Source organism: Staurois parvus, unplaced genomic scaffold (assembly GCF_062004578.1).
Source record: "Staurois parvus isolate SC_StPar_1 unplaced genomic scaffold, SC_StPar_1.0 ptg003273l, whole genome shotgun sequence".
NCBI classification, from domain to species: domain Eukaryota; kingdom Metazoa; phylum Chordata; class Amphibia; order Anura; family Ranidae; genus Staurois; species Staurois parvus.
In genome coordinates this window covers 33505-56913 of record NW_028321069.1, presented here as the reverse complement: position 1 = coordinate 56913, position 23409 = coordinate 33505, and the positions used below count along the sequence as shown (strand labels likewise).

At 41.9% G+C, this 23409-nt stretch overlaps 1 protein-coding gene across 1 annotated transcript in view; it reads left to right on the top strand.

The window, feature by feature from the left end:
- Positions 1 to 23409, top strand: part of LOC149428386 (fibroblast growth factor receptor 3-like) — a gene marked incomplete at its 3' end in the record, with an annotated part of 57042 nt that overhangs the window by 7486 nt on the left and 26147 nt on the right. Inside the window, exon 2 of the mRNA XM_089667475.1 lies at positions 96 to 149. Within this exon, the coding sequence (XP_089523601.1) occupies positions 96 to 149 (54 nt within the window). The remainder of the gene's footprint in view (positions 1 to 95; positions 150 to 23409) is intronic.

Sequence of the window (23409 nt, the reverse complement as noted above, 5' to 3'; positions counted from 1 at the left end):
ATGTGATAATCATTTGTGAAACATTCTCTTGGAGCCTCTGGATGATGTCCTCTGTTTATAAAGGGTAACTTCTTCTTTTTCTTTTTTTTTGGCAGACATGCCATCGTCTGGTGATGATGAGGATGATGATGAAGAAGTGGAGGAAAGGGGTAAGTGTTGTTTTACAGTAGAAACAAGTATGGATTTACGCACCTTAAAGAATCTTGAATAATTCCATTAGTTTTTTTTATTAAGAGCTGGTTGTGTCTTAGTACCTTTTGGCGAGAAATGTTATTTTAAAGTGGTTGTAAAGGTTCAAAATTTTTTTTAACCTTCATGCATTCTGTGCATAAAAGTAAAAAACCTTCTGTGTGCAGCTCCCTCCTAATACCTGTGACCCAACAATGTCATGAGAGCGTCAGCTCTCCGGGGCCTCTTTCCTCATTAGCGGTGACCACAAAGGAAGCCAATGGTTCCCACTGCTGTCAGTCACAGCCAGTGAGCCAATGAGGAGAGGGAGAGGCTGGGGCCAAGCTGTGGCTCTGTGTGTGAATTGGCACACACAGCAGTGGCTTGGGAGAGAGCCTACTTGGGTGCCCCATAGCACTTGGCAGGAGGCAGGGACCAAAAGTATGGGCAGTGGACCCAAGAAGAGGAGGAGCGTGACTGCTTTCTGCAAAACCACTGCACAGCACAAGTAAGCATAACCTGTTTGTTAATGTAAAAATTGTCTTTAATCCCTTCCCGTCCGGCCCATGCCGATAAATGGCCAGACGGGAGCATTGCTGATGTGGGCAGACGTTTCTAAACATCTCCCTATATCCATTGCCTGTGTGCGTTCCCTGGGAGCATGCCGCGATCTGTGCCTGCTGTGTGCACCGGACACAGCAGAACACAGATTGCTGTACGGGACCGCTGTGTAAGGTCCTGATTCATGTGATCAGTGATTGGGCAATCGGTGATCACATGAACAGTGGTAAACGATGTCACTTCCTGACATCATTGTTTACTACTTGTGAATTCTGTGAATGATCACAGAAGTCACATGGTACAAGGTCAATCACAACAGCCTTGTACCATGTGACAAGCTGTGACCAATTACAGCTCTCACAGTATTTCTCAATGGCTACAGGAATGCAGCCAGAGAGAAGGAGAAATTATTGCTTTTACAGCCTTTATGGCTGTAAAAGCAATCCGTGTAAAAGAAAAAAAAAATCTTCATCACCCCCCACAATTAGTACAATGTCACTATGGTGACACTGCACTGCTAGGGTGACTGTATGTAAAAAAAAAAAAAAAAAAGTCTAAATACATAAATTTTTATATTAAAAAATTTGAAAAATTATAATTATTTTTTAGAAACTGATTTGGGTTTTTTTTTTTACCGAAAAGATAGCTGAATACATTTTGGCCAATATTATTTATGAAGAAAGATTATTTATTTGCAAAATTTTATAAAAAAACTTTTTTTTTTTGGTCTTATTTTCATTTATCTAGCAAAAAAATAAAAATCCCAGTGGTGAATAAATACCGCCATAAGAAAATTTTTATGTCTCAAAAAAATGCTAAAAATTTCATATGGTTACAGTGTTGCATGACCGCGCAATTGTCATTCAAAGTGTGACAGCGCTGAAAGCTGAAAATTGGCCTAGACTGGAAGGGGTTGAAAGTGTCCGGACTTGAAGTGGTTAATATCACTTTAATAGTACCCTATTCAAAGACTAGCATTTAATCGAGATCTAGATTACCAGCCAGACTGGATCTCATGTTATCCATATCAATTTACAGTTGTTGAGCAGTACAAATTGAACCCACTGCCAGCATGCACACAAGCCCTGATGAAGGGGGAGTTTTGAGCCCCTGGAACGTGTAGGGGTTTTTTTTGAAAAATAAAATTATTACTGGACCTGGCTCAAGCTTTTTGGTGCTCCCCTCCTTCCAATGACTTTCCTTGGGTAACAGGCACTACAATATACAGTTTACATTGGTAATGAGTATTTTAAAGCAAATCTGTAAAAAAAATTAAAAAAGAACCTGTTGTGTGCAGAGCACTCTCCAGAGCCTTGTCAGCCTCCCCGCTCTTGTCAAGTTTAAATTTGCAATACTCTAAATTATGGGAATAAACCTAACATACCTCTTTGTTTTCCCACAATGCACTGCTCTGTGCCTTTAGTAACTAGGGGCCAGGCCAAGCGCAGTCACATTGGAAGAGGGAAGGGGACAGGCACCGGTTATATTGGATATGGTAGATAATTGTTGATCTATATCTTGGGGTGGCACTGGAGATGCAAGAAGGTGGTCAGAAGTACTGAAGTTAAAGAATATGTAAACCCAACATTTCATATTTCTGATATGTGCCTGCTGCACCATGTACTTGTATGAAAAAGTCTCCTGTTCTCTCTGTATTGTTTTGCTTCCTTTTGTGTGAAATCCTTCCAGCCCCTCTGCATTCCTATTAACAACTGACCACACTAAGCAGGAGAGCACAGCATGGTCAGATTCTAGGACCTAAGCCTACTCTCCTCCAATGATCAGACTTGTACTGACACCCCCCCCCCCCTGCACAGCCATTCACTGGGAAGATCAGTGTACTGCGCTTTATCCCCCCCCCCCCCAGCTCTTATGCAGATCACTTGTAATAAAGGGCAAAAAAGGTATTTAGAATTTTTTTTTTCTTTACACACAAATGTTTTGCTTTTCATTTCTGTTTTAAACTAACTGGTTTTTACAATCACTTTCAGCCTGGGTTCACACTTGTGTGGTGCGGCATAGCACGTGATTCACACAGGAACCGCACCTATTCCTGTGCAAAATCGCATGCAAATTCTGTGCGGTGTGATTTGAGCCGTACATTTAGTATGGCTTAATTTGCACTGAATCCGCACCAAAAAGGTGCAGGACCTTTTTTTTTTTTTTTTGGTCCGCACTAGAATCGGATCGCATATGTATTCACACCCATGCAATCCGATTCTGCACATTGCATCGCGTTTTGCGGACCAATTTTCGTGGTATTAACATACGCCCGCAGCAGTTTGCATGAACGGGGTGCGTTTGTGATGTGGTGCAGAATTCACACAGAAACCACAGAGAATTCCACACCGCATCAGTGTGAACCCAGGCTCAGGCCCACAGATTGGCCACCACATATTTGGAGGAATCATTTTCTATTTTTCTGGGGGTGGGTTGTGTATTTTCTGGATCATGTAGCAGAATTGGTGTAAAATTGCTGTGAAAGCTTCTCTTGTAAAAAGAAAAAAAACTTACCAACTCTTGTAGTTCCCATGAGAATATTGTTGATATAATGTTTCATTTGCACACAGTGACATTCGCACTGAAGCACTGTTTGTTTTTTTGGGATTACGGTTTCCATAACGCTTTTCAGCCACCAATATTCCTGTCGTGGAATAGGCATAGTGAAACCCAAGGTACTTTTCTTTTGGTCTTTGGTCCTGTGCTTATTGTCGTGTGTCTGCTTTTCTACATGTAAGGGAACAAATTATACAACTGCTGAGTGTAAGGATGGTAGATTTTCTATGGTGAATAACTATTCCTTTTCAAGGGATGCTCCTTTTGTACCTGCAAAGGAATTTGTGTTTAAATAGCTTCTGTGAACACGATTTTCTTTCCACTTCCGTCTCTTGCAACTGATTGCCTGCATCCTAATTGTTGGAATACAATGTTCATGTATATTGCAACAACTGCTTAATTGTTCAGTAGAAATCTATTCCTCAGCCAGCAGATGGCAGTGTTTATAAGATTGTAGCTGCATCTATGGTTAAACTTATGTATTTTCTCTGAAAACAAAGTTCCTGTTTCTTGTTTGCAGAAAAGCGCAATCTCTAACACTAATTTTCTGTAGTCACCAGTATCTTCTGATTTGACCTTTACTCTTCTTTTCTATTCTATTATTTTATTTGCCAATCTATTCTTTTCTGTTCTGTTCTTTTTTGTTCTGTTCCGTTTTTTTTCTGTTTCGTTCCTTTTCTGTTTCGTTCCTTTTCTGTTTCGTTCCTTTTCTGTTTCGTTCGTTTTCTGTTTCGTTCCTTTTCTGTTTCCGTTCCTTTTCTGTTTCCGTTCCTTTTCTGTTTCCGTTCCTTTTCTGTTTCCGTTCCTTTTCTGTTTCCGTTCCTTTTCTGTTTCCGTTCCTTTTCTGTTTCCGTTCCTTTTCTGTTTCCGTTCCTTTTCTGTTTCCGTTCCTTTTCTGTTTCCGTTCCTTTTTTTTTCCGTTCCTTTTTTTTTCCGTTCCTTTTTTTTTCCGTTCCTTTTTTTTTCCGTTCCTTTCTATTCTATTTTATTTTCTATCCTATTCTGTTCCGTTTTACTTTCATTCTATTCTGTTTTATTCTATTCTTTTCAAAATTAAAATTTTGGAAGATGGCTATATTTTTTCTATTTTATTCTTTATAATCTATTTTGGGGTTTTTTCCTATTCTTTATTTTCTATTCTGTTCCTTTTTCTATTTTATTCTATTCTTTTATTTTCTATTCTGTTCCTTTCTGTTTTTATTTATTCTTTTATAAATTCAAATTTCAGAAGACAGCTGTATTCTAACACTATTACATATAATCTTTAACGGAAATCAATAGTCAGCAATATGTTTTGAATGCGAATCGAATTTGAAAAGAAATTTGAAATCTAGGCAAAATTTTGTTTCATTATTTCGGATTCATTTAAATTCGTTACTATTGTTATTTGGATGCATTTGAATCTCCAATTAACCAAAGTTTCCTCTGAATTTCGATTCGGAAAAACAAAGTACACATCTACTGGAGCCAATCAGACAGCTAGGTGGATCCCAACAATATTGTTGTGATCCATCCAGAGCCTGGAGCAGCTCTGCCATGTCATTTGATAGTGGGCAATAGCCTGCTGTTAGCTGACTCTGGGTCACAGGAGAGCAAAAGTAGGTGCACAAGAGATGTATAACCAAAAACCCTTTGGCCATATTTCTTGAAGAAAAAAAAAAAAAGAAAATGCTGGTCATTTAGTACTACTTTAGGTTTCCCTGACTGTAACACTAAGAGCGTACAGCTTGCACTCCCCACTCCTACATAACTTTCCTAAGAAAACAGTGTGAGACACATACTTCTTTCGTAGTAACCTTTATTCCATCCCGTCTCTTTACGGGGTGAGCCGGCCAGCCATTGTGGCTTGGACGGTGCCAGCTCTTGCCATCAGTGATGGCGTGTGGTTTTTGAAGAACCTGTCATTTGCTCTGATCCCCCTTGGTCTGACACAATGGAACAGTCTCTCCAGCACTAACCAGAGGAATTCCGTGGGCTGCCGCTTACACTGCTCTCTCTTGTCTTGCTGCGATCCGTTTCTGACCAAATTCTACCTGTAATGTAAAACAGGCCCTCGCAGGAAGGTGGAATATTGTCATAGATCAGCACTTTTGGTCGTTTGCTAGTTTTTCTTCTGCTCCCCAATGCTGAAAATATGTTTAATAATGGTATTTTTGGAACATTTTGGCCAGTAAATTGGCAGCAGGAACTCATGGCACATGTGGAAAGGCATTGGGGTATATATTGCCTGTTCTGAATTGGCAGAATACATGGTCAGCACATATTATGTGCGTTTGTAATTATATACGATCTATATGCATCTGTGAAAATAGACAAGACGGATGGAGGGAGAGGTATTGAACCCAAGTGCAGCCAAAACCGAGGTTAGTTTTTGGTAGATACTGCAGAGTTAAAGTGTATCTAAAGCAATTTTTCTTTTTTCATTTTAATATTTGATAGCTTACAGAACAGTTAGAATCCTTGACACTTTTTTTTTTTTTTTTTTTTTTTTTTGGGGGGGGGGGGACTTGCAGATGGAGAATTCTCTTTACTTCCTGTTATTTTGGGACACCACTGTAAGGGCTTGTTCACACATGACTAAATTTCTAACTCTTAACAAATGCTTCTGTAGTGTTCGTATGTGTATTTGACAGGCATTAATGAGCTTTAGTTTAGGCGTTTTACATACGTTAAAACCGCTTTTAAAATGCCCTATGCATGGCTTTGATACGTTTTTACAAGTGTTAAAAGCACACCACACTAATAAATATAATAAACCGTAATGTTATTAACACGCCGCATCCGCACTGCAAACACGCACAAATGCCTGCCAGCGTGTTTGTGGCGCATCAAACTCCTCCAGACTGGACATGAGCCTTCAGTTTTGAAGCTAAAGCCTAGTTCACACTGGTATTGAAAGCAGGTGCTAGAGGAGCATTAAACACCTATACAAAGTGGGTGTGGGGTTTGGGAAACCTTGCCTTAGGCTAGGTTCACACCTATGCAGTTTGCGTATTGATCCATTTCAGCACTGCTTTTTGCGGTGCATTTTGTGTTTTCACAACAATTTGGCAAAAAAACGCAAAAAAAGTGCAAAAACGCACCGCAAACAGCACTGCAGAAACGTAATGTAAACTGCATGGGTGTGAACCTAGCCTAAGAGAGATGTGACAGCTACTATTTCAACTTCTTTTTCTGCAAATGCTAGTTCCCTGGTTGAACAGGCATGCAGATATACACTGATCAACCATACCATATTCACTGACATGTTAGGTATGTAACATTGATTATCTCATTACAATGGCATCTGAAAGTCGTGGGATATATTATGCAGAGAGTAAACACGTTGTCCCCGGAGTTGATGTGCTGAAAGGAAAAAAAAATGGTAATTTTAGTTTGTTGTGTATGGAGCTGCATAGCTGTCGGGGTGTCTAGGCTGATCCATGTCCACAGCCAAAAGAGCCTACAATGGGCATGTGAGTGTCAGAACTGGACCACAGAGCAATGGAAGAAGGTGGCCTGGTCTGATGAATCACATTTTTTAATGTAGATGGCTGGGTGTGTGTACATCGCTTTCTTGGGGAAGAAATGGCACTAGGATGCATTATGGGAAGAAGGCAAGCCGGTAGAGGCAGTGTGATGTTTTGGGCAATGTTCTGCTGGTAAATCCTGGGTCCTGCCATTCACGTGGCTATTATTTGACACGTGCCACCCACCTATATATGTTGCTGACCAAGTAAGTACACCCGTTCATGGAAACCGGGTTCCCTGATTGCAGTGGCCTCTTTTCGTGCTTTGCCACACTGCAAAAATAGTTCAGGAATGGTTTGAGGACCCTTGACTTGGCCTCCAAACTCTCCAAATCTCATCTCCCATTCCAGCATCCATTCCATTTTTGGGCTGACTCCTTCCAGGGTTCTGTGGAGCTCTGCTGTAGCCTTTCTTACATGCGCTATACAGGGGAGGATTATCGGGCACTTTTCCCCAAGCAGCAGCATCCTTCCATGGACAATACAGTTGTCAAAGACAGGCATGCATGCACGCTGGTGCTACGCATGATGGGACATGTAGTCCTGATGAATGTAAACTAATGAATTGTCCGGAGCTTATTAATGCCATTCAAAAACAGGACGTTCATTGAAACTGCACAGGAAATCTGGAAGAAAAATGTTCTATTTATGAAGGAATCGATTGTCGAACTGTGCAAAAGTAACTCTAACAAAGTGTTAAAACAAAAAAAATGAGCTTTAGTACTTCTTTAAAGTTGAAATCTAGTCCATTCATATCTGTGTTCGATCTGAGCAGAGTGACTCATTATCCTGCATAGAGCGACTACGGCTTCTGAAGGAATTTGGTGTCTGGGGGGGACAGTATACAATCCTGCCTCTGGCCGTATTCTCAAGCTGTGTCATGACAATGGTTTGGAATAAACACAGACATATTTAATGTCAGGCATGAAGAATCAGACGGAGTTTCTGCCACCTTCTCAGCATATTGGCAGGATTACACACACTGGGCGCATGCTGCCTCCTGGAAACAGAATACGACGCTTAACTCATTGCTGGATATCGCGGTATTGTGTGACAGTCCTCTCTGTGAGATGAATAGAACAGCGGAGAAAAAAAACTGTCTTTAGACTGTCCTGCGGAAAATAAAAAGCTCAGAAAAGTGCAGCAATGGAGCGCAACTTCCCCTGGAAATCAGAGACCGTAATATCCTGATATATAAAGGTAGCCTGTATGGTAGGTCTTTTATAGTAGATTTGTCATAAGCAAGATACAGGACTGCCATTGTTGCCCTCTTTCTGAAAATTCTAGTTGCCTGGCTATTATGGTAAACCTAAAGTGTTCAATACTGGCCTGGAACAATAATGCAGATCAACAGATTTCCTTTAACATTAGCCTCTGTTTAAAGAAGTCTCCTTACAATTTTTTATTTATTTTTGCGCTCATATGGCCCACTTTCTAGCTTGTTTCATTGCAGTGATAGCATGGTCGCCAGAGACTGCCCTCCCCCAATGCTTTCCTACCTATCATATAGCAAGGAGACAAATATTTAATTAACTATGATTGAAAGCTCTAGTCTCCAGAACCAGGCATTTCCCAACGGCTAGTGCCGTAATTGGTTATACAGGCAAAGGACATGTTGGTTCCTCATTTCACCTCCACTGCTTTTTTTTTTTTTTTAATTGATCGCCAAGGCACAGGCAGCCCCTGCTGCACAGTGTTCATAGTTGCTGGGACGCAGTCGGGCATCTGTAATAACCAGTGACACTGTGCAGCCCGGCTAACTGCGTCCTGGAAACTAAGGGTGCTAGAAGGCAGAAGACTGCAACCAAGGTCATTAGACAATGGGCTGCCTGTGTCCTAACAACTGAACACACAAGGTGGCAGGGTTCACCTGCATCCTAGCAACAAATAAAGACAGGGTGAAACAGAGGAATTGGGTAGTAGCCCTCTAGCAATTACAGCCCTTCCCCCAGACTCCCTCACTGAACAGGGGGTGATGGCAAGTGAGTTCTGTCCGACTTCAACCTAAATAATGCCCACAAATTGAGCTTCTGTCAGGGAAGGAGCAGAGAAGCTTGAAAGCAAGGAATACATAAAGGATTTCTTCATATTTAATTGGAGAAACCAATATGGGTATTTAGACCTGAATGTATGGACCTGTATTAAAGGGGAACTTCACCCACAATTCTGCTTTTCCTCCTCCCTCCCTCTTCTACCTCTCCTCCTTTTGTGGGGGCTGAGCTGGTACCTAGTTTTGGCTCCCACTTCAGCTAAGATCACCTAGATCATGTTAGCAGAAGTGCAGCTCCCCTTCCCCAATGGTAACCTTCTGGGACACATCACAGGTTCCAGGAGGCTGTGGGACCATTCACGGGGCTCAGCGTGGCTCGCTGATATGCAGTGGGAAGCCGGCTGTGAAGCTGCAAGGAGTTACATCTGGCTTCCCACAGTTACCATGCCAGTGCTTGGAACTTGAAGAGCAGCGAAGAGTAGGCCCGGGAGAGAACAGTGCTGGATCTCTGGACAGGCAAGACCAGAGAATTTTTGGAACCTGGCTAAAGCTCTTTAAAATGTTTAATGTGTTTAAGAGTTTTTCTTTTAAACTTCTTGTCCTAGAGACATAAGAGGAAGTGAGGGGAAATACCCTTTAAGGCGTTTGTCACTGGCCCAGGTGTCCCCATTGGTGACCATAAATCTTGTATTTCCCATCACTTTCTCAGTGATGGTGGTCACTGGACACAAATTGAGGGCAAATCTACCCAGTGAGGGTATTGGATGAACTCCATCCTTTTTTCTTTTTCTTTTTTTTTTTTTTCTTAATCGGACAGGGGTTCAAACCCTGTCTTATTCTATCTAGAATATTAAAAAATGTGGCTTTGAATATAAACAAAATGTTAGGGGGAGGTAAAGTATAGCTGTGGATTTACCTATTTTGTACGCCCCCCCCCCCCCCCCCCCCGGCTGCAGTGTGGGCTGGCGGGCTCCTGGAAGAGGCGCACACACGCACTCAAGTCTTTTGGGTGCCGCCAGTGCTGGAAGGACATCAGTATATGAGAAGCTGTCAGTACTTAAAGCCGAGTTTATTTGTGACAGGAAAAGGACTGTCTGCTCATACAGGGCAGACCTCTGCCAAGTTTAGCTTCGGCCAAACGCGCTGAACATTCTGCTAAGCCGAAGTCCAACTTCACTGCTCTGGCACTGACCACGCTTGTCTGGCAGCCTAAATTGTGCGAGAATTTTTTCTAAATGCCGTTATTGCCACAGTGGCTGCTTTTATTTTGCTGTGTGGCCTTTCTTCCTGCCCTGTATCTGATAATGGGAGATTTTCAGAAAACCGAATAATGGGGTAAACTCCGCAGATATTCCAGCCCATTAAATGTGTCCGACACAAAGAATGGCAGATTGTGTTAAGCTTGGCACACACATTGTGATCTGATTGTACAATCTTTCTACATTCTCCTTTTTAATAGCTGAACTCTAAATAAAAGATATACATTAGTTCAGCTTTAATCATTTTTTATTGACAGATGACTAAATGTATATTTTTTTTTAAATGCAAGCAGTGAAAATACCTGCTTTTGACTTCATGTCAGCCTCTGTGCAGCAGACCTAGAGTGTAAGTGGAAAACGCAGCACAAGGAGCCAATGGAGCTTCTCCATTCACTGTCCAGGCACAGGCTGGGGTGGGGGTCAACTTGGCCTTGGCTCAGAGGAAGTGGGTTTATCATGCTGATTGTTTGAATGAGGACATCTAGTGGTAGAAAAAAGTACTGTATTACAAAGCTCTAGATTGAGGATGAATATTGCAGAAAAACTGATTTTGTTCACCTATGTTTTAATGGGCTATTCATTTTATCTTGTGTTTTTTGGCTGGTATACTGAATAAGAATTGTTATTTAGAATGCATATACAGTATATCATGGCCTGTTCCTAACTTCTGCAGTCATTCAGTGACTTGGAGCTTTTATTTTTTATTAAATGTGGTTTTATCTTTGTGTCATGGATATCATGGCTTCACAAGCCCTGCGGGTGGTCTCACTGCAGTTCTTATAATATTACCTTTGGTGACTGTGATAAGCAAGAGGTCTTTTTTTATACTGTGAACAGTGTATTGCATTTATTTTAGCAGCCACTTACTGTTTCTTGAAAAACTAGGCCCGGCATTAAAAAGGAAAAAAACATAAACGCAAGGCCGACATGACCCGAATAAAAGGGGTTTGGCATAGGAGTTTGACATAAAGTGTTACTAAACCCAGAACCCTGCATTCACTATAATCTGGTCTCCCACAGTACACACACCACGGAAATGGTATTTTTTAGTAAATATAAACGGCTAAATACTATTTTTCATCAGCAGTATATAGCAGTCTTGGTATGTCTATCAGTGTCCAGCTGCGCACAGGTTAAAGCTTATAGTAGGAGTTTTCATTCTCCTCTAACAATCCTACGAGGCTGCATAACTCCTGACCCTCTGTCTGGAAACTGAGCATATGCAGAGTGATTTCTAGAGCTCTGTAGGATCAGCAGATGGATTGGGGACTATGGAAGAAGGGGAGGAACAGAGAAGACAGGATCAAACAACCTTTTTACGCAGTGCAGAGGATTAACCCCTTAGGTTCCACAGCAAGTATAACAAGCATGCTTTACTGCAAATAGAGACTGATTTTACTGTTGTGGGTTTTGTAACACATTAAGTAAACAAAATTAAAATGGTATTTACTGGATTGGAGGGAGTGCTGAAGCAGGTGGGGCTGCAGAGGTGGATCTGTAGGAGGGTCTTTGGAAATCCGAAGTTGGAGAGCATGTGTTGGGACAACTTACCACCTTTCCACCCTTGTGTGTTATTTGGGTTGATTTTTTTTTTGTATATGGTTGGAACGGGATTATGTGGTAATGCAACGGCAGCCGGTAGGGTACAAGGTCCTTATATGGGTAAAATAAGTACATTTGTAGGGACCTGCCCAGGATACAGCTGCCATTATTATGGTTGGTGTGATTTGTTTCCGAGTCTGTGTTTTTTTGCGGCTGGAAGTACATGCGCATTAGATTCCAGGTACAGGAAATACATGCCCACAACGACCTGGCAGCTCCTTTTTTCCATACTATGCGGAATGTTAATATGTTTGTATGTTAATATGTTCTTTTTGATTTGTTAATAAAAGGCTGCTATTGCAATTAAACTCCATCTTGTGTCTCATAGGTTTATTCGGTAACAGTTAGTGTTGGAGTGGTGGTTAAGCAGTATGGAAATCCAAGCATCTTTTATACCCTAGTCATGTGCCTGTATGCTCTGACAGGCGCTTCTACAAGGCAAGCAGTCTCTTGGGACAGGGGAAAGGTTCCTAGTAGTCACTTGGGACAGGGGAAGGTTCCTAGCAGTCTCCTGGGACAGGGGAAAGGTTCCTAGCAGTCTCCTGGGACGGGAAAAGGTTCCTAGCAGTCTCCTGGGACGGGAAAAGGTTCCTAGCAGTCTCCTGGGACGGGAAAAGGTTCCTAGCAGTCTCCTGGGACGGGGAAAAGGTTCCTAGCAGTCTCCTGGGACGGGGAAAAGGTTCCTAGCAGTCTCCTGGGACGGGGAAAAGGTTCCTAGCAGTCTCCTGGGACGGGGAAAAGGTTCCTAGCAGTCTCCTGGGACGGGGAAAAGGTTCCTAGCAGTCTCTTGGGACAGGGGAAAGGTTCCTAGCAGTCTCTTGGGGCAGGGGAAAGGTTCCTAGTAGTCACTTGGGACAGGGGAAGGGTTCCTAGCAGTCTCTTGGGACAGGGGAAGGTTCCTAGTAGTCACTTGGGACAGGGGAAGGTTCCTAGTAGTCACTTGGGACAGGGGAAAGGTTCCTAGCAGTCTCCTGGGACAGGGGAAAGGTTCCTAGTAGTCACTTGGGACAGGGGAAAGGTTTCTATCAGTCTCCTGGGACAGGGGAAAGGTTCCTAGCAGTCTCCTGGGACGGGAAAAGGTTCCTAGCAGTCTCCTGGGACGGGGAAAAGGTTCCTAGCAGTCTCCTGGGACGGGGAAAAGGTTCCTAGCAGTCTCCTGGGACGGGGAAAAGGTTCCTAGCAGTCTCTTGGGACAGGGGAAAGGTTCCTAGCAGTCTCTTGGGGCAGGGGAAAGGTTCCTAGTAGTCACTTGGGACAGGGGAAGGGTTCCTAGCAGTCTCTTGGGACAGGGGAAGGTTCCTAGTAGTCACTTGGGACAGGGGAAGGTTCCTAGTAGTCACTTGGGACAGGGGAAAGGTTCCTAGCAGTCTCCTGGGACAGGGGAAAGGTTCCTAGTAGTCACTTGGGACAGGGGAAAGGTTCCTATCAGTCTCCTGGGACAGGGGAAAGGTTCCTAGCAGTCTCCTGGGACAGGGGAAAGGTTCCTAGCAGTCTCCTGGGACAGGGGAAAGGTTCCTAGCAGTCTCTTGGGGCGGGGGAAAGGTTCCTAGCAGTCTCTTGGGGCGGGGGAAAGGTTCCTAGCAGTCTCTTGGGGCGGGGGAAAGGTTCCTAGCAGTCTCTTGGGGCGGGGGAAAGGTTCCTAGCAGTCTCTTGGGGCGGGGAAATCTAAACTGTTTTACCATGCTTACTGAGATTAAGCCACTCCATCAATCCAAGCCTACTTAGCCATGACCATTTCCAATATGCCACACCTCTGATTTGCCACAATGTGCTACTCGTACCATCTTTTCTTTGTTCTATTTCCCAACCTGCTGTACATTCATCATACTGGTGGAACACTGCTTTTCTTATGAGGGCCCCAGATACCCCAGTCTAACCGTGTACATCGGTCATACAGGTTTAAATTTACATAACAATGTATTCTTATTTTTTCTTTCTCTGAAGAGAAACTAAAATATGCAATTTCTGTGGTAAGACTGCGATATTCTCCAAGAAGAAAAAAATATTCCAAAGCTGAAGTAATTTTCTATTAGGAAGGCCTATAGGTCAGTAATTCTTGTGATTGATCACGTATATTTAGTGTCGCAGTCTGGACAGATCTCATCTCTTCCAACAAAGCGCAAACAATTTTTTTCCAATATACCACACCTCTGAATTGCCATAGAGTGCTACACGTACCATCTATTCCATGTTGCTTCTATTTCTGATGTGAGCCCCAGATACCCCAGTCCGACTGTTTACATTCGTCATAGTGGTGGAACACTACATTTCTTATCGGAATCCCATGTACACCCTCTGACTATTTACATTCATCATGCTGGTAGAACACTATATTTCTTATGGGGGCCCCATATACTCCAGTCTGCTATACATTCGTCATACTGGTGAAACACCTACATTTCCTATGGGGGCCTCTGACTGCTAACATTCAAAATATTGGTGGAAAACTGCTTTTCTTATGGGTGCCCCAGGTACCCCAGTCTATTTACATTAATTATATTGGTGGAACATCTACATTTCTTATGGGTGCCCCAGTCTAACGGTTTTTATTTATCATACAGGTTTACATTTACATAACCATTTTTTCTTATTTTTCTTTTCTCTAAAGAGAAACTAAACTATACAATTTCTGTGGTAAGGTTGCGCTATTCTCCAAGAAGAAAAAATATTCCAAAGCTGAATTATTAAAGTAATTTTCCATTAGGAAGGCCTCTATAGGTCAGTAATTCCTGTGATTGATAACATATATTTAGTGTCGCAGTCTGAACAGATCTCATCTCTTCCAACAAAGCGTGTATAATATGAGATTTTCTTCAGTCAGATTGTATCCTTTCTTAAAGGTTTACTTTTCATCACTTACACCAAGAAATACATGTATTGGAAACGCACGGCGTGATTTAAAGCTTGCTTAACACGGACTTCGAGCCTAGAATACTCATCACGGTTATGATTCTGTCTTGACATAGTCTCATATTTCAGGTTGAAATTTATATCCATTTTTTTTCCAAGTTTGGAAATCCTTTTTCCAGCAAGGGTGCAGAGAGTGTTACTGGTTCTGAAGTTGCTATAAAAGAGGCAAGGAAGACAAAGCATTGGTGGGGTCTAAAATATACAATCAAATTGCGGCTAATACCAGGCAGAGTCTGATTGTTTGTTTGTTTATAAATAGCTTTTTTTTTTTTTTTTTTTTTTCGTAGGGCTGGTTCACACTACGTGTAGCCCAGTGCTTTTTTTTCTGCATCAAAAATGCATGGATAGTAGGTTATATGGCTTTCAATAGCGCTGTTCACACCAGTGTGGTCAGTTCCAGTGCATTCCAGAAAGAAAAGTAGAACATGCTGCATTTTATGTATACTGAACTGTACTGGAGTGTGGAAAACGCATCAAAAACTCACTGGAACGCATGTGTCCTTATTTAAGGTGATTAAGGTTTTTAATGCATTTTGATGTGTTCCAGTGCATTTTTCCCCCTCTTTTTTCAAACGCATCAGAACGCATCAAAAAGTGTAAAAAATGTGTGTGCAAAAACACATCCGGACTGTGTTTTATATAGAATGCACCATCTCTTAGGCCATATGCACACTAAGTATTTAGTATCCTGTGTGTCCAATCCCAGTGTTTTCGTGGGCCCAAGAGGTATGGATGCAGTGTCCAGCCCCGCTGCCTGCAGCCTGTCAAAGCATATGACAATAGACTTCTGAAATCCGCTGCTGCCGGACACTGTACCACATGCCCTATGCAATCAGGGTCGTATGCCCAATACGTAGAATATCTGCTTCTAAGCATGCGTCCCAGAACTCGTAGTTAAACATTTTATTAAATGGAACTTCTAAAATCAATACTTGCTTACCTTTTCCATGCAGGCTTATCATAGCTTGCATTCAGGTGAACTTTTTAAGTCTCTTGACTCCTTTGTGCTGCCATCTTGGGAAGGGACAGATCCAGATTCAGCCATGCAAATCCTGTGCATGTGCTGCTGGCGCTGTAGTGGGGATACTTTGTTAACACACTATATTAATGGTAACCTAAGTGACATCAGTCCTACAGTGCTTAAGTTGCCATTACTATGGCGGCAACATGTAAACCAAATTATTCCCTGCCAGACCACCAGGTGTGCCGCCAGTGCTGCGCATGCATACGTAATGCTCTAGCGACGAATTGCACATCCATGGGCTTCATACTAGCCGATGTCCATCTCACCTAGGTGAGAAATGTGGAAGCCGAGAGTAACCAAGAAGAAGAAATTCATATTAATATATCCTTGCAATTTAGACAACAGAAGGCGTAAAGAGTGTGATTAAGCAATGTGAAAAATCAGGTTGAAGGCATTATTTAATGTAGTTCTGTGTTCATAATTTATATATATATATATATATATATATATATATATATACATACATATACTAAAATTGACTTGGTATCAGCCTCTTGCAGTCCCTTGTACAACAGTACTGGGGGCAATCAGGTGTGCTACATACAAATGTGTGGGCCAAGAACAAGCTGTCAGGAGGAGAGAGTAGAGAGATGCCCTTGTCCGTCAACTTCTGTTCTTTCACTATGTGGTCAGGATGAGGATGTCCCAAAGTTTATATTCTCACACTGTACCAGAGTTGGTAGGGTACATGTCTGTGTAAAGATGGCCATACCCAGATTGAATTGTGGCTGCTTCCTACTGAATTGGGCAACATTTGTTGTGTGGGCAGGCCTGCTGGCACAACCCAGCTCAACAAAAAGTCATTTGAAAAAAGAGAGCCGGATGGAGGGTTCTTGGCTGAATAGCACCTGCATCCAATCAGATGCAGTCATTTCTTGGGTATTCTGACAGCTACGGGTGATGGCCGTCAGAATGCAATAGTTGGCGCAAAAGATTCCTCCATCCATGCTGAACAGAGAAAGGAATCAAGAGATTTCTCTTGCAACCTAATGCAGATGGCCAGCTTTGTTTAGTTTTTTTTTTTTTTTGCTATGAATAAAAAGAAAACTGTGTTCTTTTCCTTTGTCTAAAATAGGACAGCATAGACAGCTGTACACTTTAAAATAATGGCGGCTTTTGCCAGGGCACAGTTATACCAAATGATCAGAAATCCTAATCTGTCAATCTTCTAGGGGTGATACAGGTTTACACAGACAGAGATCATACTTGCACCTGTGTGTAATTTTCACCAGCGTGTGGGGAAATTAGGGGATTTTAGTCAACCAAAACAGAGAGCCGTTAATGGATTCTTATCAGGGGTTGGCATGCTGTCTGTACACAGAAACAAGTGTTTGTGTCATGGTAGCCAGGCTTTTTTTTCTGGATTTTTTTTTTTTTGTTTTCTATGCTGCATGTAGACTGCTTTCCTTGCAGCCACTGCTCTGTCCTTGCAGCCTATTGAAGCCATGCATTTTAAAGTCCATTCTCTGATAGGTTGAGAGAATGTGAATTCTACATGGCGCAAGTCTGCAGAAAAATTGCTGGACCCCAGGAGATGAGGAAACAACAAGAAGGCAGGAAGTTATTGTCCACGCCAGGGGCGGACTGACAACTCATGGGGCCCCCGGGCAATAGGGGATCATGGGGCCCCCGTGTCCTTGCCCAAACTCAAGAAAGCCTATGAAAAGGGCACCAGGGGCATCTCATGGGGCCCCCTACTGACCCCAGGCCCTCGGGCAGTGCCCTAGTTTCAAATGGTCAGTCCGCCCCTGGTCCACACTGTATCCATACTGGAACTCCTCTAAGCTCATTTTATATTGCATTTTAGGAAATCCATAATCCATACTATAAAGAAGAAAAACCTTTTTGAACGGGCACCATTCAGTTAATGCTTTGGATTTTTTTAATGAATGCAAAGCCTTTTCTGATTGGAAGAGGTGAGGCAGTCATGTCATGCTCTCCACCTTGTCCAGTCAGAGAATGCTGTGAAATGCAAAGCATTCTTTGCATAACATCCGTGCCCAGTGGCCAACCTCCTGTGTTCAGAATACAGGAGTGCATGCACTCGGAATGAGACCCAGAGGTTGGTGGAGATCACTGGAGAAGTGGTGTCTACTACAGTGATTTCCTGCTTTTAGAGGGATCCCACAGGTATGATATACACATATCCAAGCTGGACCAATGTAACTATGTAAAAATTGCCATGCCTGGCATTCTTCTTTAACATCCGCTGAGCACCAGTTTCCGGCTCTAGTAGCTAGAACACTATCAAATTGCTGACTATTGTCGATCATTGGACCACATGAACAAAACATCACGGGCAGTACAATTGTTGGGGTATAAGGATCCGCTGATTTGCATATTAGTTTTTCCTCTGCAGTGAAAAAAAGAATTAATAAACAATTCTAGTTTGTGCTTTTAACAGCTGCTGTTTCACTGAATATGCACAGATTGTCATTGAGATTGCAGATGACTATTTTCTGGGTAACACTTGGTAGAGTGGCAGTGATGATTTTACTCGTATTATAGCAGATATAATTATATTCTAGGTCATAGATTAAAAATTTTGATTATGTGAATCTTATATATGTTATTTATTGTTTTTAGTAAAAGAAAAAAAATTCAAGTTTTGGAGCTCATTGTGCTGCAAGTACAAAGAAAACCATTACTGTCATTGTGCAGAGCCATGTTTGTTTCACGTGGATGGAGTTGGCAGCACTTCTTGGCGTTGACAGACAATTACTTTCTAAATGTAGCAGTCAAATTGTATAAGTTAGCAGTGGTTCAGCAGGGACCCGATTCTGGCCTGTCGCTGCTTGTCTGGATCGCTGGGGGGAAAATAAACCATTCTGCCAAAGCATCTGCTTATTACCATTGGCATTATTAATGCTTTTTTTTCTTCAGATAGACACAAAGTCTGAGGTGACTCAGAAACTTGTCAGTTCAGTAGATTGCTACTTCAACCCTTCTATTCTATCAAGTATGTTACGATAACTGTATTTCAATTCCCTTTCCATGCTAAAAGAGTTTCTTAAAGTAAGCCTGTCATTCCAGAAATAGGGAGGCTGCCATTGTGATCTTCATTCGGTTTATGCCAATTGACTATCCTTTGGAATGCAGATCTGTAAGGAGAGCTTGCTCCAGGTCATTCCCATAATGCAGTGGTGTCTAAACTGTGGTCCTTTACTTGCTTTTATCCAGCCCTTGGGACACTATTTCATCCAATGATCCCAACAATAGGACATAATCCCCCCCACTGACACCAATGATTGGGCACAATTCCTCCCAATGACACCAATGATGGGGCCTAAGGACATCAATGATAGCTCACAATTCTTCCCACTGACACCAATGATGGGGCCCAATAACATAAATGATAGGTCACAATTTTTCTCAATGACACCAATGATGAGCACTATTCCTCCCGCTGACATCAACGATATGGCATTGTCTATCCCCACTATCATCAGGACCTTTTCTACTCCCAATAGCCAAAGTTTGGCTCTCCTATAGTCTGAAAGACCGTAAACTGGCCCTTTTTTGTTTAGAAAGTTTTTTGAGATCTCTGCCATAAAGTATTAAAAAGTAATGAGTCAGGATTACAGCAACTAGCATTAGGATTGAGGTGAGTAGTTTTTTGGTTTAACTGTTTTAAAACCAGATCCACTGGGCAACTTTAAGAAGAATCTGCTGTTTGGCACTGAATAGTTCTCTTCAGATCGCACTATAGATAGGGTAGAGTTTATGGCCTCCTCCCCAGGATGCAGTTCTCAGGCTTGAGTTTCCAGACCTAAACACTGTCATCTGTCAAAGAAGGTAACCCAGTGTAAGCTCCAACACCATCCGACACAGAGCTTACACCAGGGTTAGAAATGGAAAGAGAAACTGTATTCTGGGGCTAGTGGGTGGGGATTTTTCATATAGATATACCGGTCACCTTACGCTGAGCAGAAAAGTGACAGTTTTAATTTGACTTTGTGTTTTCTATGCTACAGGACTGCAATCACTGCTGTTGACTGAGGACCACTTAACTGTATAGCTAGTAGTAGTTAGTTGCATTCAACTGGACTTGTTCTGTAATGTTGAAGATATTTTGTAGCTTATCCAAGCCACTTCTTCAGTTCCAAAGAGTGTCGGAAAAACACAACAAAGGTATCAGGGACACTCTAGTTCAATGACCATGGAAAGGCAGATGCTAATTTTCAAAGAACAGGATGGGAGGTATGAAAATGCCCTGTTCTAGATGCATAATCCCATTATTGAAGGTGTAATCCCTCAATTTACTTGGCTAAAGGTCAAAATGCTTGGAAAGAGATAGTAAAACATTATATGTGGAATACTTGTTCATGGACAAGTAAATCTGCCTTTCCATGGTGATTAGATTAGGGTGTCTGTGTTGCCGGGTGGTTAGAATTGCTGGAGTATCATCCTGACACTCATTAAACCAAAGAAGTGACCAGGAAAAGCTATGAACATCATCATAACAGACCAAGTGCAGCTGAATGAGAACCTTCACCAACGTTTTCCTGTGTAGTATCCCTGACATGCACCTTTTTGTTCAAAAAGCAGCCTTAAAATATCAGTATGTACCAAAACTGCTTCAGAAGCACCTAAGAGACCGCTGAATCTGATCTTCAAATCAGACCATTACCCGCAAAATACATAAGCCCACCTCCCAGGTGGCAATGATCTGGCCATTGGATAGGATGATAATGCACATACCCTTGCAGTTAGAGGTGGAGGTGTCTTTCACTTCAGGAAGTCAACTTTTAGCATGTGAAATCTTCCTTGTTTTTTTTTGTACCTTCAGCTGTTTGACCTTTTTCCCTGACACAGGTGTGCTCTACAGAGCAGCCCAAATCAAACCGCTAATTATAAAATTGAAACATTTGACTGATAAAAGATGGCAAATGTGTCATGTACTGAGGATCATGGGTTAAATGTCCACCAAGGACTCTACATCCTTGGAATCTGGATGCTTCATCTGAGTTATTGAGCTATTGTATTCTGCCGGCAGAGGAGCCTTCCCTGCCCGAAGAACATAATGATCAGTGTTGCTGACTACAGCCGGTGGCACAGATCGTTCGGGGGAAAAACCCGACAGGCTTGTTGTACACAAGATGTTTGATAGGTCAGCTTGTGTACAACGAGCTAGCCCATAGATGGATTGAAATTCATCCAGTTCCTACTGAACCAGCCAAATTTCAATCCATGTATTATCAGTTTAAGATTTACTGGGTATTTATTTCCCTTCCATCCAGTAGTAGAACCATTAAGTTACTTGTTCCAGTCTGATTGTACAATCTCCTTTAGATTCACCAGCAACTGTACAAGGGCTTGTCTTAATACAAATTGAATAGATTGCTTAGGCTGACCCTTACGTTACATCTATATAGGTTGTGTGTGTGTAATATTATATTCTTTGAGTCCAGGTATTCATTGCTCTAGGGTTTGTGTTGCAGAATACGTGAGCGCTATGTAGATGAGTACTATAAATACTTTTTCTCATTCCCATTTGACATCTTCATCTTAGCTTTCTGTGACCAAACTTAATTGTATAGGACAGAAATTAAGAGTTGTGCTGAAGATATAGCCCACTTTCATTTCCTTGTTTATTCTGATGGATAGACTGCTGTTCCTCTTGTCGCTATCAGATGAGAATAGATAAATTACAGTTCTTTGTTAGTGTTGACAGCAATTTTGAAGACTGGAAAAAGACACCTAGAATTCACTTTGGTAGAGGTACACTTCGAAGAGTGCTTTGTCAGTTTCCACTCATTTTCTTGGTGCAAGAAATGCAGTAGAAAGCCTTTTCACATTCGAAAAGAAAAAATGTTTTCGCTCAGGCATGTCAAATGGAACAGCAATACCATAGTTCTAACAACAGTGCCACCCAGTGACCAGGATTGTATGAAAGTATGCTGGCCACTACAAAGCAATGACATTTGTTCCCAGTGGTGCATAAATCTTAATCTTGGTGATTTTCTTTTTTTTTTTTTTTTTTCTCTTTGATACATCATTTTTAAAAGAAACCAAAATTGGTTCAAAAAAAGAGGTAAAGAGGAAAGCCAGTCTCCCTTTTTTTTTTTTTTTTTTTTGTTAAAGAGTAAATAAAAGTCAGCCTCTATAAATACTGTAGCTGCTGACTTTTAAGAAAGTGACACTCACCAGCCCAGGAGTCAGCACTCTCTTCACCTGGGCTGGTACTTCTCCAGTGTTTGGATCCCCAATGCCGCGATCTTGGCTATGGGAGCCAGCTGTGACTTCCTGCTGTTTAACAGCCCACTGCGCATTCATGAGATTGCACAGCATCAGATTGGTCCCACATCCTCCTGGGACATAAGACATGAACCTGGAGGTTGTGGGTGGGAGGTTGGGCAGCCCAAATGGTATGCAATTCTTGTCTAGGCAAAAATGATGGAAGTAGGAACAGACATGTTTCAGTAAACATTGAAATATGGTGGTTGGTGGGGGAGGCAGGTTAGTGGTACTTTCACTTTTAAGTAAAGGTTTGCTTTATTATGTGTTGCCAACTCATTAAAACACATACTATATGCATTTTGATACACTACCATTGACGTCCAAGGGTGGAAAAAAACAGCCATGTTGTATTTGTCAAGTGCATTGCATTGTCATGTTTTAATAGCTGTCTGTGTCCCTCTTGGAAAGGTTGGATTTGTCTCAGTGACCATTGTTGGCAAGACTAAAAGTGATGGAATGTTCAAAATTTTGCAGTTGGCATCTAAACAGAAGGAGAGGGGAACCTTCTAGTGGGGACATCTGTTCCAGTGGCCATTCACATGAGTCCCAGCCTCAGTATGAGGTTATAATCTAATGTTCATTGTAGCCATACTCACAAGGAAGGGGGTCATAAATTTACATTTGGTTTGTTTTGTGGAATTCCAAGCACCCATGGCTCACCCACGGCTCATCCACACACACACAAGCATGGTAGAACTTGTATAGGTTCCCTGTTAGGAACTGAACTCCTCACTGCAGAACTTCTGGGTGTACCTTAACTTATTAAATATCCTCTTTCCAATTCTAAAATGAATGAGAAATCTAGCTGGAATATGATTGGTTGCTCTGGACAGCACTTCCCCTTCCCACTGCCAGAGGTTGGAACCTGTCCCTTTCTGCCTGTATGCTTGGATGTACATGGATGACGGTGCCTTGGGTTTAAGTCAATAGTCCGCATTGTTCTTGTGAAACTCCAATATTTATCATCTTACTTGTTATCGATCTGAAAATTGAGCTGCCTTATGCCAATATTGTCCTTAGGCGTTGACTTTGTCAGCGCAGCACTGTAAATAAAAACGAATGATAAGCTCAATGGGTAGTGTCATTTGTATGCTGCAATCTGAGAGTGGACATACTGTAGGTGCGATTACGCTGGAAAGCAAATATTTCTACTATTTGCATGAAGCTGGCTGTTTTCCACCGATTTGGAATCAGCATATGTTTGTTTTGAATTAAAGGTACTTTACTATGATGTGTATACTGTGGTAAGGCTTTCCAGCCAATCACACTGTATTCCTTAATGGATTATACTGAAAAGGAGTTGCTTTATGAGCCATCTGTAACAGTGCAACTCTAGTCATAACTGTGATATTTGGCATTGATGTACCATTTGCTCTGCATTCACATCTATGGGCAGCCAAAGGAGCTATCTATGTGATAGCCGATAGATCTCTCGTATGGGATTACGGTTAAGAGAGGCAGTTTGAAAAAGAGGTAGCATAGCAGAGAGTGAAATTTTCCAGCACACAAACATCTTCTTCTGTTTATCCATGCTAATGAAAACTTTTTTACATAAATTTAATTGTAACTTTCATGGTATGTATGTGGTTG